The following is a 13,684-nucleotide window of genomic DNA, read 5'->3' as shown; positions in this document are numbered from 1 at the left end:
GCAAAATTGCCGTGCCGCCGGGTGGCGGAGGGATAGTAATAAGAATAAGGATTGGCTTACATATCAAGTCAATCTAAAGTACAAAAACAAAACCGTAACAAAAAGATTAATATTATCAGTTATTGCGCAATTATGGGACCCATTGCGTTTAATTTCACCAATTATAATATAATTTTTTTTTTCATAAAATCGAATTTGAATTATGCGTGAGCGAAAAACAGTGCGCGAAAAGAGTGAGTTACCCACTGGTAACTATGTATACAGACTCACTTTCTAGGGAGGTATCGAACAAATGAAATTTATGACAAAAGTTTGTACATTTTTAAAACAGTAGAATATTCCAGGATATCAAGATCTAAAAGGACAACTGTTTTGGTGCGAATTTATGTAAATCACTTGACCATTTTAGGAAAATATCAAACGGTTAAAAAAAATCAGTACAAAATGCAAGTAACAAGATAACGGCGAAATAGTAAAGAAAAAAAAAAGTTTGTCAGGTGTGGGGTTCGAACCCACGCTCTCTTTCGAGAACCAGAGCTTAAATCTGGCGCCTTAGACCGCTCGGCCAACCTGACTTCCCAACAGAAAGTGTTCAGATCTAGTACATAACAATCCAAATATACAATAGAATTTATATCGATCGATGATTTTATTATAATCAGTTAATCACACAATCACTTATTGAGATAAAAAGTAATTCATGTCGTTTTGCGTTGTAATATTAGAGAAAAATAAATTCTGAATCATTTTTCCTCATACAGCGTGATCAAAAAGTAGGTATTCAAACAAATTGTTCATGTAGATTTTTTCGTTCAAACTGGTTCGCTCAAGGTTCCATGTTAGAGTACTCACTATTTCCAGTATTCAAGGAATGGAAGGTGTAAATTAGTAATTTCTTAAAAGTTAATTCTTCTGCAAATTCTTTGTCATTTATGCAATGATTCGGTTTATTCGAATATCACAAGAGAAGTTCAGTTGAGTGTATTTGTGATAACAACATTGAACAAATTTGTGTAAGATAAAACTTATCAAAAAAATATCTACCCTTTACTAACGCTACTGGCAATTCCATCATCAGACATCTGGTGTGAATTGTATGAACTAATTATTATAAGATACCTATACTCAAGCCGATGGCTATTCAAATTATTTGTGTTTTTAACAACAAAAACAAAACGACGGTTTAATGTTTAATTGAAATTTAATATTTAAAAATGACTAAACATAAGACGGTCCTAAGTAATTTTGGCGTTCTAGAACGGTAAATAAATTTGTAGTCGGCCTCTTTTCGCTGCAATAAAATAAAATTATCGCGGCATTAACAGTGTCAAAATTTTCATACTCCGAATTTTTCTTGTCTTCTTGATTACACGTTGGGGTCGTTGATTTCGAAAATTCTTTATTTGTGTCGCCATGAAGAATTTTTCTTGCAAATTGAACCTCGTAGCGTTCTCTTGATTTGTCAAGAATCAGAGCCGAAATCTCCACATTTCAAGCTTCTTCTACAACACCTATTATGTACCTACTTCGTTTTTGGAATCACTAATTTTACTGCTTCGGTTTTAACACGACTCGCGTCAATAATATTTTGACAAAAAACTGCAATGGCGGTAACTGTTCGCAGGTTGCTATAGAAACGCAATACAAAAATCGACAATCGACATTATGGCAACATAATGTGAAGGGTAACACATATCGCATTGTCCATTGTAGATATGAATGCTTTGTAATAAATATTCTATCGCGCATAAAACGTCATAAGCATCACGAATAATGGAGAAAATTTATAAAATAAACAAGAGCTACATTTTTTTCACGGAAATGTCAAAGAAACGTCAATGATGTGCTTTGTTAATCTAGAACACAACTTTTCGATTTCGACAAAGTTTATAAACGTTTATCGTAATTGTAAGCAACAGTTATCCCAGAATACAGGGTAAAATGGGTTTTAAACCTCCTTGGTTTTACCATTGAAGATACAGCATTAATTAATTAATTAATTAATAATAGATTTTTCGAGCGGTAGGCAACCAATAAAATGACTGTGAATAGTAAATATACATATGCATATGAGTCAATCTAAGACGAACTTTTCGATAAAACAAAAGATGAGGTAGCACTCTTGATTTGATTTCTTCTTGATCACGCGGTATACAGGGTCTATCAGAACTGGCGGACCAAAATAATACGGTGAAATCATCATCTAATAATAGGAAAAATATTTAAAAAAATCCATCCTCATTGAATTTTAAAATAAGAACGTTTTTAATTGACCAATCGCGTGTATATATAAAATTACCTTAAAAAATTATGTTGGTAACTATCGAAACAAATTTGATTGTTGCAAAAACATAATAATTGAATATTATGTCATAATAAATTATTTCTGACAATTACAAAAGTTTTTATGTCAAATACTATAACCTGAAAACATCCGTCATTGCACAAACAATGCGGATACATATTTATGCATCATTTCAAATGCAAATCCATAGTTACCCCAATACAAATAGAGCAGGGAAACTAATTTAAACTAATTAATTTTAAAACTTAACATCAACAACAGGATTGGTCAGTTTAAATTGCTTCTTTTCTAATTACTATTTAAGATAGATTTTTTTGAACATTTTTCCTATTATTCCCAGAAGGTGATGAATTCACCGTATTATTTTGGTCCGCTAGTTCTGATAGACCCTGTATTTACATATTTTAAATTAATGTAAACAAGTCCACAGCTTCAAGTCGATAAACTCAGAAAGCTCACTTGCAGAATGTCAGAAATCAGAACCAAACAGATAGTTTTTGAAAACCTGGCTTACAGTACTTACACCAATCACTTTTTTATTTTTGATACAGATTTGTTCTCTTTAGAACCAATTAACAACCTTCAGATATTTAGTTTTGTACAATTAAAATAGAAATACGTAATAATTATGTACAGATTTTTGATATTTATACAGGGTGTCTTAAAATTATCGTATTCCGAGTTCGGGGGTTAGTAGGGGACACCCTGTTGACCAGGTAAAAACGTTTTAAAAAAATTGCTGTCACTTTGAAAAAAATGTCAAAGTTCCCAATATTTGTTCAGAAGTATTCTAGCTATGTTGTACTTCCCTTTTGAACAAAAATTGGAAAAATAAATCTTTTATTTTTTGGAGATAAAGCTGTTTTTTCAAGAAATGTCTTTTCATTTACCCTCACCATATTTCAAAATGAATGTCAACCATTTATATTTTTTATTTGAAGAAAACATGATGAAAAGTTTGAACCCATAAGTACATATATCTTTGTAAAGACCCCCCCTATATTTTTTATTTTATTTTTTCGAGATTCCTGAGATTTTTCCCTACAAGACTTGGAATACGTTAATTTTGCGACACCCTGTATTTTGTGAAAATGTACATTTTTTTTATAACATTTTGTGACTTTAAGCTTTTCAGGCCTGTTTACATTTTGACCTCACAATTTTCTTTCACAAGTGGGAACTTCGCACACACGAACCCAGCGAGTGCAATAATCCACGCCTACAAAACTGTGGTTCTTAAATCTAACACAAAGACTAGGTATTTGGCTTTCAAATTTTCGTCGGCTCCACAGTTTTTTAGAAAAATTGTCGGAACATATAAAACGTAACATTTGCGCGTCGAAGAACAGCGACCCCAGGCGGCATCCTTGACGATCGCCGGGGATTTCCGGTTCACCTGAGCATCTTCTTTCCGCAACTTTCCATCAGACCCAGCCGATGACCGTCCGTTGAATCAGCCGTACTTGACAGCAACCTTGAGTCAGCGAAATTGAGAGACTCCGATTTGAGCAATGCCATTCGTAATCCTCGCCACTAATTTCTCATTTCGTGCAAACGAAATGAGTCACGTTCCTAGATTCTACCATCATGGGAAACTACCTGTCCCATTAGTCCGTCTGCGATCTCGTAGTTGGCTGTTCACTTTGCACCGAACAACAATACCATTACAAATGTAATTATCTGATACAAAAATAATCAGTTGTTATCTGAATCATGTGAGAAGAAAGTCATCGCGTGGAGGTTCAACGGAACGTTATTTCTTCGTTATAATTTATCGTGGAAGATTAGAGGGGAAAAATGCAAGTGATGTGGTTCAGTTTTGCTGTTTGTTCGGCGGCGGTGGTCACTCTGGCAGGTACAGGAATTTTCTCGTTTTCTTTTCTTATCGCTGACGTATTACGGCCATTATTTCATATCAATACGCTCAGATACGCTCAATCGGATCAGTTATTATTAGATTTCGTCGGAATATTGTACAGGACGTTCAACCGAAGGTCTACACTTCACGGGGGTGGATTTTTGGTGGCGACCGCCCCCGCAATTTCACATGTAATACGATTTTGATGCACGTGTGGATCATCCGTGTCCAAATTTTTCGCATTTCCACCGAAGCTTAATCGAGTCAAAATTGACAGCTTTTTCCATTTTTCAAAACGATTTTGAAACTTTTTTGACGTGATTCATTACAGGAAAATGTATCATTTGTTTTTGTTGCCCCAGATATCGCACAAATTGATACAACAAATTGACACTTTGTTTTTTGTTTTTTAGATAAATATTAAAACAAATTTATACGAATTGGTGTTTTGTTTGCACCAATTTTGTTACATATTTACTAAAAGGGATAAATCAAAATCTGGTCAAAATTAGTCTTCTTTTATTTTCAAAACAGACATTTCTTAAATCTTCTTTTAAGGAACAAAACAACCTGTTGAAGTAAAAATTTTTTGTGAGGTTCTAATTCGAAATTTAAAGAACGCAAAAGGCCCATTTGCAAAAATAAAAAATCGATTCAAATAATTTTTTTTTGGAATGTCTTTTTTTACTTTTAGTGTTTATTTTGAGACTTCAAAGGAGTAAAATGCATTCACGTTAATTTGGTAGTATGTAAATCTGTATGTTCAATAAGGTTATGTTTTTCTAAGTTTGAGGAGGTTATAAATAGCGTCAATGTCTAGTGCATTGTTGTCAGTTTTACTAGTTTGCAATCAGCGACATGTTATACTCATTTTGATATGTCCGCATGTCAGGCATTTTAGTGACGGAAATCAAACAGTGTGTCCAACGTTAAAAAAATAACTCGTACCTTCCATTGTGCCAAAACAACGTGAATTTTTTCTATTTTGCGTTTAGAATAAGTCTATTCTAGCACCCAAATGATGTCATTTGAGTGTTTTAATAGGTCGTTGGAGTGTTAGATGTTAGAATAGACTAGTAAAATTTAGTGTGTTGATGTTGGTAGCGTGAAGTGTCAACTGACAGACGTCAAAAAATAAATTTCGCAGAGAACAAAACAAATTAATAAATAACAATCAACAAAACGTTTAATTTTCATTCTGGGATTTGGACTTCTCCGGCAGTAAATTTTCTAACGTCTTTTGTGCAATTTGCCTAATTTGCAGCGGCGTTAGTGATAAACTTTCTTCAGCATTCATTTTCAAACATCCAAAGCGAAAATAAAAAAATCTGACGTTTTAATTTTTTTTTCACAGACGGCTAAAATTATACCACATAAAAAATGTCACCAATCACCGCAAAATTCCCTACATTTAAAATTTTTATGTTTTTATTTATAAAATGGTATAAAGCGGGAAAATAGAAAAAATAGTATAAAAGACTCGTTGCAGACAGAAGGTCCTTCAAGCACTCATTTGTTCCTTAACTCGCCGCTATGCGGCTCGTTTCGAAATTTCAAATTCGTGTTTAAATAGATGCCTTCTGCAACTTGTATTTTAATATACTATTACGTAAAATTTTAAATTTGTTAAAATCTTAGACACATTTTCGAGACGATTCCCAATTTTTTTTTTCTTTATAAAGCGTCAACAGATTTTTTTATGTCAAGCTTTCAGGGTTGTTTACATTTTGTGTTTGAAATGTCAGAAACTGAACTATTTTTTAAAAGTGGGAACTTTAAACGCACGATCGCAACGACTGCGGTAATCCACGCCTGTAAAAGTGTGTTTCTAGCAGCCAATTCCCACAAAGTCTACTTGTGCAATCTTTGAGAAAAATAAAAAACTGTTGAAATAGACAAAACGAAACATTTTACTTTTAATATTAAGATTTTTATACATATTTATATTTTGGAAAAAGAGACATTTTTGAGACAATTCCCAAACTATATTTTTTTCATCAACCGTTAATTGACTGCTCTTACATTAAGCCTGTTGGGGTCGTTTACACTTTGAGTTCGAAATGACACAAATTGAACTATTTTTTGTACAAGTTGGAAGTTTACACGCACGATCGCAGCGAGTGTTGTAATGCCATACCTAAAAAGGTGTGCTTCTAGAGCTAATCTTGGCGTATCCAGGAAGAGTATTTTAGTTGAATCTTTTTTCCTTTAGGAAATTGAGAAATTGAAGCAAAAAGGTCAAACTGTCACATCTTCAAAATAACTTCTCAAAATTAATCACGAGTTTAGTATGTACCGGATGACTTTTAGTGATTGAAATTATTTTTGTTCAGTTGGTGACACATTTAGAATTTTCTGTTGGTACGTTTGACTGGCAAATTCAAATATGACAGTTCAAAAGTCAAAATAAATCAAATTGTCATTATTTATTTCTAGGATCTTAACCTTGAAACCGAATCAACAGACAACTCTTTGACAAATGACAAGGCGTACCAATTCGGGAGCGCCAACCCACTATTAAAAGTCCCTAGATATTTAGCCGAACTCCATTAAGAAAAAAACGATATAACGGGCCTTCAAATAAATTTGTATTTAGAGCAACCCATGGAAATTCAATTGTTTGCAACATTTTTCCAGCGTAGAAAATGACACAAAAAACGCCTGACATTTTAATGAAATAAAATTGGTTAGAAAATATTTTTAATTTTTGTAGTGCATTCTCCCTATTCTCCCTCCACGGAATATGACAATATGAAATTGGGAAAAAGCTTACTATGCATTACAAAAATTACTTTACACTGTTAAAAGAATTAGAATGTCTCCTACGCCTACTCTAAATATATACATAATTATTTGAAGGCCCGATAAAATAGTATATTATTGTTTTCAACTGTTATAAATTTTCATTTTTCTCCTTTGTAAACTGCCCTAAAGCAAAATGAGCAGATAACGAACCGTTGCCCTAGACAACACATTTAGCGTCACATTTCTGACAGGTCTTGAAAAATTTGTCAAAACTGTCAAAAGCAAATGCGGAACCATTTTTAAAAGATTTGGAAGCTTCAGGGACGTCGTTTCAAACAATAAAATTTTGTATGCAACTCGTTTCTGGGTAAATTGGGTTTTTCTAATTGCCCTCGAGGCCTTAAAACCCTGGCCACGCTCGTGTATTAATCTTGTCCCTCGGGCAATTAGAAAAGCCCAATTTACACAGAAACTCCTTGCATAAATAACTAATTCTAAACACAAAATAGAAAAAAAAAAGTTTGATTTTTAATTTTTTTTTCATTTCGTTTCCAATTTTTTTTCAAAATTGCGACGCATCTTTTATTAAATGCCCGTATCTGTCATTCCAACCGCTTTGTAGGTGACTTAGGAAATTTACAAGCCTCATGTTTACTAGTCTCAAATAATCCGATAAGGATTTTTAAATAGTTTCATCTTTTTTATCTAATTAATAGCTTTATTAATAGCACACACGCTTTGTTGTGATCAAGTGCTCCAACGAGTTCAAGTTCGATGACATAATTACACTTATTGAGGAGCATCATTTCGAAAAAAACACCACACTCTAGAACACTCGAAAATTCAACTAATCCCCTGATAACACTTCGTTTAAAATAATCGTCGCGACGATAAGCTTAACGACACATTCTTCACGACAATTGTTTTTTAACAGTGTCCCTCCCCACGACAGTCGGGACCGACCATTCCGAAACAACGAATCCAGACGCACCTAGAGAATTTCCCAAATTTAACCAAAATTACACATTTGTGGATAATTCGAGCATCAGGGAGAATCTGGCAAATCATGCTGAAAACGACACCGAAGTAGACGACCTGTTGGGGCTAAGTCAGAAGGAGAATTCGGGACGTTCGCAAGATGCGAACGTCAAACCTGACCCTTCCGAAGAAGAGGAAGACATCGGAAAGAAGAACGACGTCGAGTGGATAGAAAACGGGGAAGATACGGAAGATAGTAAATTTACTACGGAAACAAGTGTACAATTCACCACACCAATATCTAGTACTAGTACTGATGCGGAAAAAGAAACTGTGACGTCTAGTTCTAGTAGTACCACGGAAGAAAGTACTAGCGAGGCGACAACAGTGGCGGCACGCTTGTCGTACAAAGCTGGCGTCCCGTTGATCGACGGCGGCGTTGCCGCCATTTTGGCTGGCGTCTTCCTCGTCATTTCCATCTGCGCGTATGTGGTGCTGCTGACGTGGAGGCGGGCGTTAGAGTAAATTATTGTTTTTTTTTGAGGCAAAAATCATTGACTTTTTTTTTGCAGGATTAAGTACGGCAGTCGAGAGATGCTGGTGGACAGTGACGACATGTACGATCCAGACGACATGAAACACTTTTCGGTGAGTTCCAGATTCATTTGAAAAGTGAATGGAATGGCCTTGAAAATTGCCAACTGCACTTTAATAACATTCCTAATTGGATTGTGTGATGAAGAAAATTTGTAATCGAGTCAGCCTTGAAGATGAAACATATATATCTATGGGTGTTTTTTTAAATTTCACCTCATTGCACGCGTTGAAGAGTCGATTGTGAACGCACTATACAGGTTACGTTTTACACGATTAATGCGTTCACAATCGACTCTTCAACGCCTACTATGAGGTGAAATTATAAAAAACACACGATATCTTGGCTGCCACCGAGTACCAGCTGTCTTCCTTGTCACATAACAGACATAACAATTTTTTTTTATTTCGTGTCACGTTAAATCATCCGGTCAGTGCCAATTACGAGCCAAAAAAACACCAGTATTTTTCAATTGTTTCATTGCCAAGTTATTGTTGATCACGCTGTATTAAAAAAAAAAAAAACTGTAAGTACTGCATATGGTGAAATATTTATGGAGGTCAGGCAACCAGTTAAACATCAAATAAAAAGTAAAATGCTTTAGTCTTAAAAAAAAAAACGACCCACGCTATAACTTAGCTATTGATGACCCAAATGAAAAAAATTATACAGCAAACCAAATGGCTCTAAAAACACTACAAACCTGAATAAGCATAAGTATAGGTAGTCGTTTTCAATGACATCCGTGCTGTCAGTGTCATTTTTAATACGTTGGTGCAGATTATAGGCACAAATTCATAACCAGTATTCAGAGTATAAGCAAATTCTAATTAAAAAAATGTGAAACAAGAAATTGAGGTTGTGGTGAAAGAAAATTTATATTTCGTGAATCATCAGCAACAAACAATAAAACTTAACCTCCAACATGGTTAAACTAAGTCATCCTCAGAATCCGAATCAGTCTATATATTTTCTTTGATTTGTCGGCAATGGTTGATAATAATTTGAATTTGTCATTTTGCCGCGTCAAGGTAAATTGCCAAATTAGGAAATTCAAAATTACTAAACTGAAACAGCAAATGATACCAACATGCTGTCATATTGGTAATTGAAAACGACTAATTTTTATCCTATCTACCCATTTATGGGCAATGGGCAACTTTTATTTTTCAAATGGTAACCTATATTTTTTTTTTTGTTCGACACTGTCAGAATTTGAGAATTTTCTCCTGTGTGAACGGATTTTGATAAATGATAAATGTCACAAGTGGTCAAAACGAAACGAAGCAAATTTTCAAGATTTTAAGGGATTTCGAGCCTTCCAGCGGCTCGTCGAACAAAAAAACGTTGTATTGAACTAGTTCGTGTTTAAATTGGCCTCTTTTTGGCACTTGTGGCCCACTCATGCCAAAAAAATCCCAATTTACACACGAACTCGTTAAATAAACTACTACTTACATATTACTGATTCACGGATTCTGTTATTGTTTTCTGATTGTAATAGCATTAAAAACAAAATAACAAAATTTCCGAGAAAAAAATGAAAATATTATGTTCCATTAAAATTATATTTATTGTCATATTAATAAAAAAAATCAAGTTAACCGACTTCCATTATTCAATGATTTTTATGAATTATAATTAAATAACTAAAATCGCCACATGAAACGTGCGTAAAATTGACATTTAAGTGAACTCCAGGACACTACCAACAAATTTTCGTTTATGAAAATAAGGATAAATTTAATTTTTTGTTCGGCACTGTCAGAATTTGAGAATTTTCTCCTGTGTGAACGGATTTTGATAAATTTGACAACTTGTCAAAACTAAACGTCAAGCTAATTTTAAAGATTTTCAGCGATTTTGAGCCTTTGGGGGGCTCGTTGAACAAAAAAACCTTGTATTCAACTCGTTCTTGTGTAATTTAGGCTTTTTTTGGCACTCGTGGAACTTTAGAACTCTCGTTTCACTCGCGTTTTAATCTGGCCTACTCATACCAAAAAAGCCCAAATTACACACGAACTCGTTAAATAAACTACTATTTGATGCAGCATATTTTCCTTTTTTCCTCGGAAATTTTGTTATCAACGGGTATTGTTTTTTTATGCCATTACAATCAGAAAAAAACCTCTAACAGATTCAATAAAAAAAATATAGGTTAGCATCTGAAAAATAAAAGTTGCCCATTGCCTATAAATGGGTAGATGGTATAAAAATTATATGCACACTCAGGTTTGTAGTGTTTTTAGAGCCATTTCGTTTCCGGTATAATTTTTTTCATTTGAGTCATCAATAGCAAAGTTATAGCGTGGACCGTTTTTTTAAAGACACCTGTATACAGGGTGTTTTCGAAGTTGAGGCGTTCCTTGATGTAACACGAGATACTATACATTATTCTTAAGAATTTGAGCCTAAATCTTCTTAGTAAAATGTTTCTATTAACGGAGATAATTGATTGTATATTTTTATTGTTTTCTAAAATTTTGAGTCCGGTCCTGTCTATTTCTCCGCTGCACTAGATTAATAACTGACGTGGCCCAGGAAGGTGTCTTTACTATTGGGGACAAAATACTTTGGTCGTCATTCTTCTGTCACTTCAAAACAAATTAATGTAAACCAAGCATTAACGTCAAGTCAATAGTGATGACAATTTCAAATTATTGACTTTTCTCTTGTCAATAATATGGCACCTTCCACCATTCAAAAATTTAGAATCATCTCCCTTGTTTCTGGGGGATTGTCCATGGGCCAAATTGCCTCGTGGAAACCTTTTCAATTTTTCCTCCTAGGAATATCTCCTTCAGTTGTTCATTTTTCGGTATTTAACATTTTGCAATGATGAGTTTGACAGTGACAGTGGTTGACAGTAGTAAAAAATAAGGTTAACCGTCCCAATGCTTGCTTTACAACTTTATGTCAGTCAACTGACTTTGACGACCAAAGTAATTTGTCCCCAATAGTACTCTTTCTGGAAATCGCTCTGCGTACTCTCTGGACGCCGCAGCTGCAGTCTGATAACGGGATAACACTGATAACATTACCCATATACATTAGCAACATATCTGTGAGCTCATTATTTTCGTAATGATAAAGCCATTCCGACTAATTAGGTGACAACTCTGACAGTATTTTTGATTAACGTCCATGGTCAATTGATTTTTTTTTTGTCAATTCTAATTTCTAACAAATCGGCGCAAAATTGAGCAGGACCGATTTCAAAAATTTCAAAAAAATTAACTTATTGCATCTTCATTGCCGTACACATTTTACTAAGGTGATTTTGGCTAAAACTCTTTAGAACTCTTTTTAGAACAACGCATGCTATCACATGTTAAAAGGAACGCCTCAACTTCGAAAACACCCTGTATTATAACAAGAATGTAAAACTATTTTTTGTTCGACACTGTCAGAATTTGGAAATTTTCTTCTATGTGAACGGATTTTGATAAATGTCACAACTTGTCAAAACGAAACGTCAAGCTAATTTTAAATATTTTAAGCGATTTGGAGCCTTTAAGGGGCTCGTCGAACAAAAAAACATTGTATTCAACTCGTTCGTGTGTCAATTGGGCTTTTTGGGCACTCGTGCCAAAATGTGGAAATAAGCACGAATTGCAGACTGGTGCTTTGTTTCTGAACAGCAACAAAAGCATCAGTAAAAAGCGACGAAGAATTTGCGAAAACCTCCAATTTCAAGGTCAATATGTCCAAAACGTCAAAGACATTTTTTTAAACTGGATAAGAACAATCAACTTTGTTCGCTGTCGGTATTATTTTGAAAATTTAAGCGAGTACAAACTTTTGTTGACGAAAGATGATGTTTTTCAAAAAATATTAGTAGCGGCTGGGTTTATTTACTGCGAGTACCTTCAGCACGTGTGATATTTGTTTAGACAACGCCAACGTCATTTGTAAATGTTCCGGAATTGTCTAGTTACTCAAAAAAATATTTAAGCCATGATCACCCTTAAAACTCTTTTTGTTTACCAGATGCACCATAAACAATTCAATTATTTTGATTTAGAAAAAAATGCAAAACGTTTATTCTAACACTGAGTGTAAGAGCGAGTCACCACATTATCATCATTTTTTTTTTATAAACTCGTGGCAGTAGCTCTTTAATTTTTGGCACAACCCAAATACCAAATTAATCTTGATAAATGTGTAGCACTATTAAAAAACACAAAACACCCGAACAAAAATTATTTTTAGAGATCTAACGGGTGTTCAGAAAATATTGTGGTCAAATGATGCTTGCCTTTGTTTCCGATAACGTACGGCGTAGTTTCATGTGATCTGAAAACTTCAATTTGTCATTTGCCACAACAAATGAAGATTGAAAGAATTCTCAACCAAGAAGACAACCTACGTTTGGAAAAGAGAAAACCACAGTCTGCTTGACTGCAAATTTATTTCAACACTCGATACCTTTAATTAAAGAACTTTAATTGTACATAATTAATTTTGTTGTGAAAGATTTAAATTTAGAATTAAAGTACAATATGACTTTTAAATTAGATTGGCAACACTATTGACACCTTGATTTGAACCGACAAAATCACGTTTCAAAATTCAATGCAAAACATGAAACGGCGAACATTTCCTATGATTGTCAATAGAACTGTATTATTTTCTAGTGCTTCATTTCTTTTAAATTAAAACAATACAACAGTGTTGCCAATCTAATTTAAAAGTCACAGAGTACTTTAATGGTAAATTTAAATGATTTTACGGTAGATTGCGCCGCCACTGGCGAGCACTCAAAAGATACTCCCTCCATTTCATTGCAAGTGGCACTGATTATTTCCGTGACGAAGTAAAAAAAGTGTACTTTAGCTTGCATTGAAACATAAATTGCGCAACGTATTTTGCAACAAGTTGAAAAATATTCGATTTGTAATTGTGTTTCTTTTCAGATTTGATCGTTTCAAGAGGGAATCCTGCACACGCCATACAAATATACACTATAAGGATGTTTAAACTGTGCATAATCTTGGAATTAAATAGTACAATGAATAGTCATTTTTACCTAAAATTTACTTCTAGATAACTGTGATATGTACCATACTTTATGTCTAGTGTGATTATCAGATTTTAACTGTTCCCTTGAGATAGGCAATGTCGAAACTGTTACCATACTGACAATCTGAAATAAACGTTATGTCCCTAGATGAGTTTCTTGTCCTGATGCGGGAAGGGCTGA

At 34.1% G+C, this 13,684-nt stretch overlaps 1 protein-coding gene and 1 non-coding gene across 2 annotated transcripts; one reads left to right on the top strand and one right to left on the bottom strand.

Annotated features, from left to right (window-relative positions):
- Positions 1-491: 491 nt before the first annotated feature.
- TRNAL-UAA (transfer RNA leucine (anticodon UAA)) lies at positions 492-575 on the bottom strand. Its single transcript has one exon. It is a non-coding gene; the product is annotated as a tRNA-Leu (tRNA).
- Positions 576-3,916: 3,341 nt separating this feature from the next.
- LOC138136792 (uncharacterized) lies at positions 3,917-13,650 on the top strand. Its single transcript, XM_069056093.1, has 4 exons — positions 3,917-4,160; positions 7,843-8,407; positions 8,459-8,534; positions 13,398-13,650. Exons 1-4 carry the CDS (start codon positions 4,103-4,105, stop codon positions 13,401-13,403), a joined length of 705 nt encoding a protein of 234 aa, XP_068912194.1. The 5' UTR covers positions 3,917-4,102; the 3' UTR covers positions 13,404-13,650.
- The last annotated feature ends 34 nt before the right edge of the window (positions 13,651-13,684 follow it).

The sequence above is a fragment of the Tenebrio molitor genome, chromosome 8 (genome assembly GCF_963966145.1).
Source record: "Tenebrio molitor chromosome 8, icTenMoli1.1, whole genome shotgun sequence".
Lineage (NCBI taxonomy): Eukaryota > Metazoa > Arthropoda > Insecta > Coleoptera > Tenebrionidae > Tenebrio > Tenebrio molitor.
This window is presented reverse-complemented; position numbering and strand designations above follow the sequence as displayed.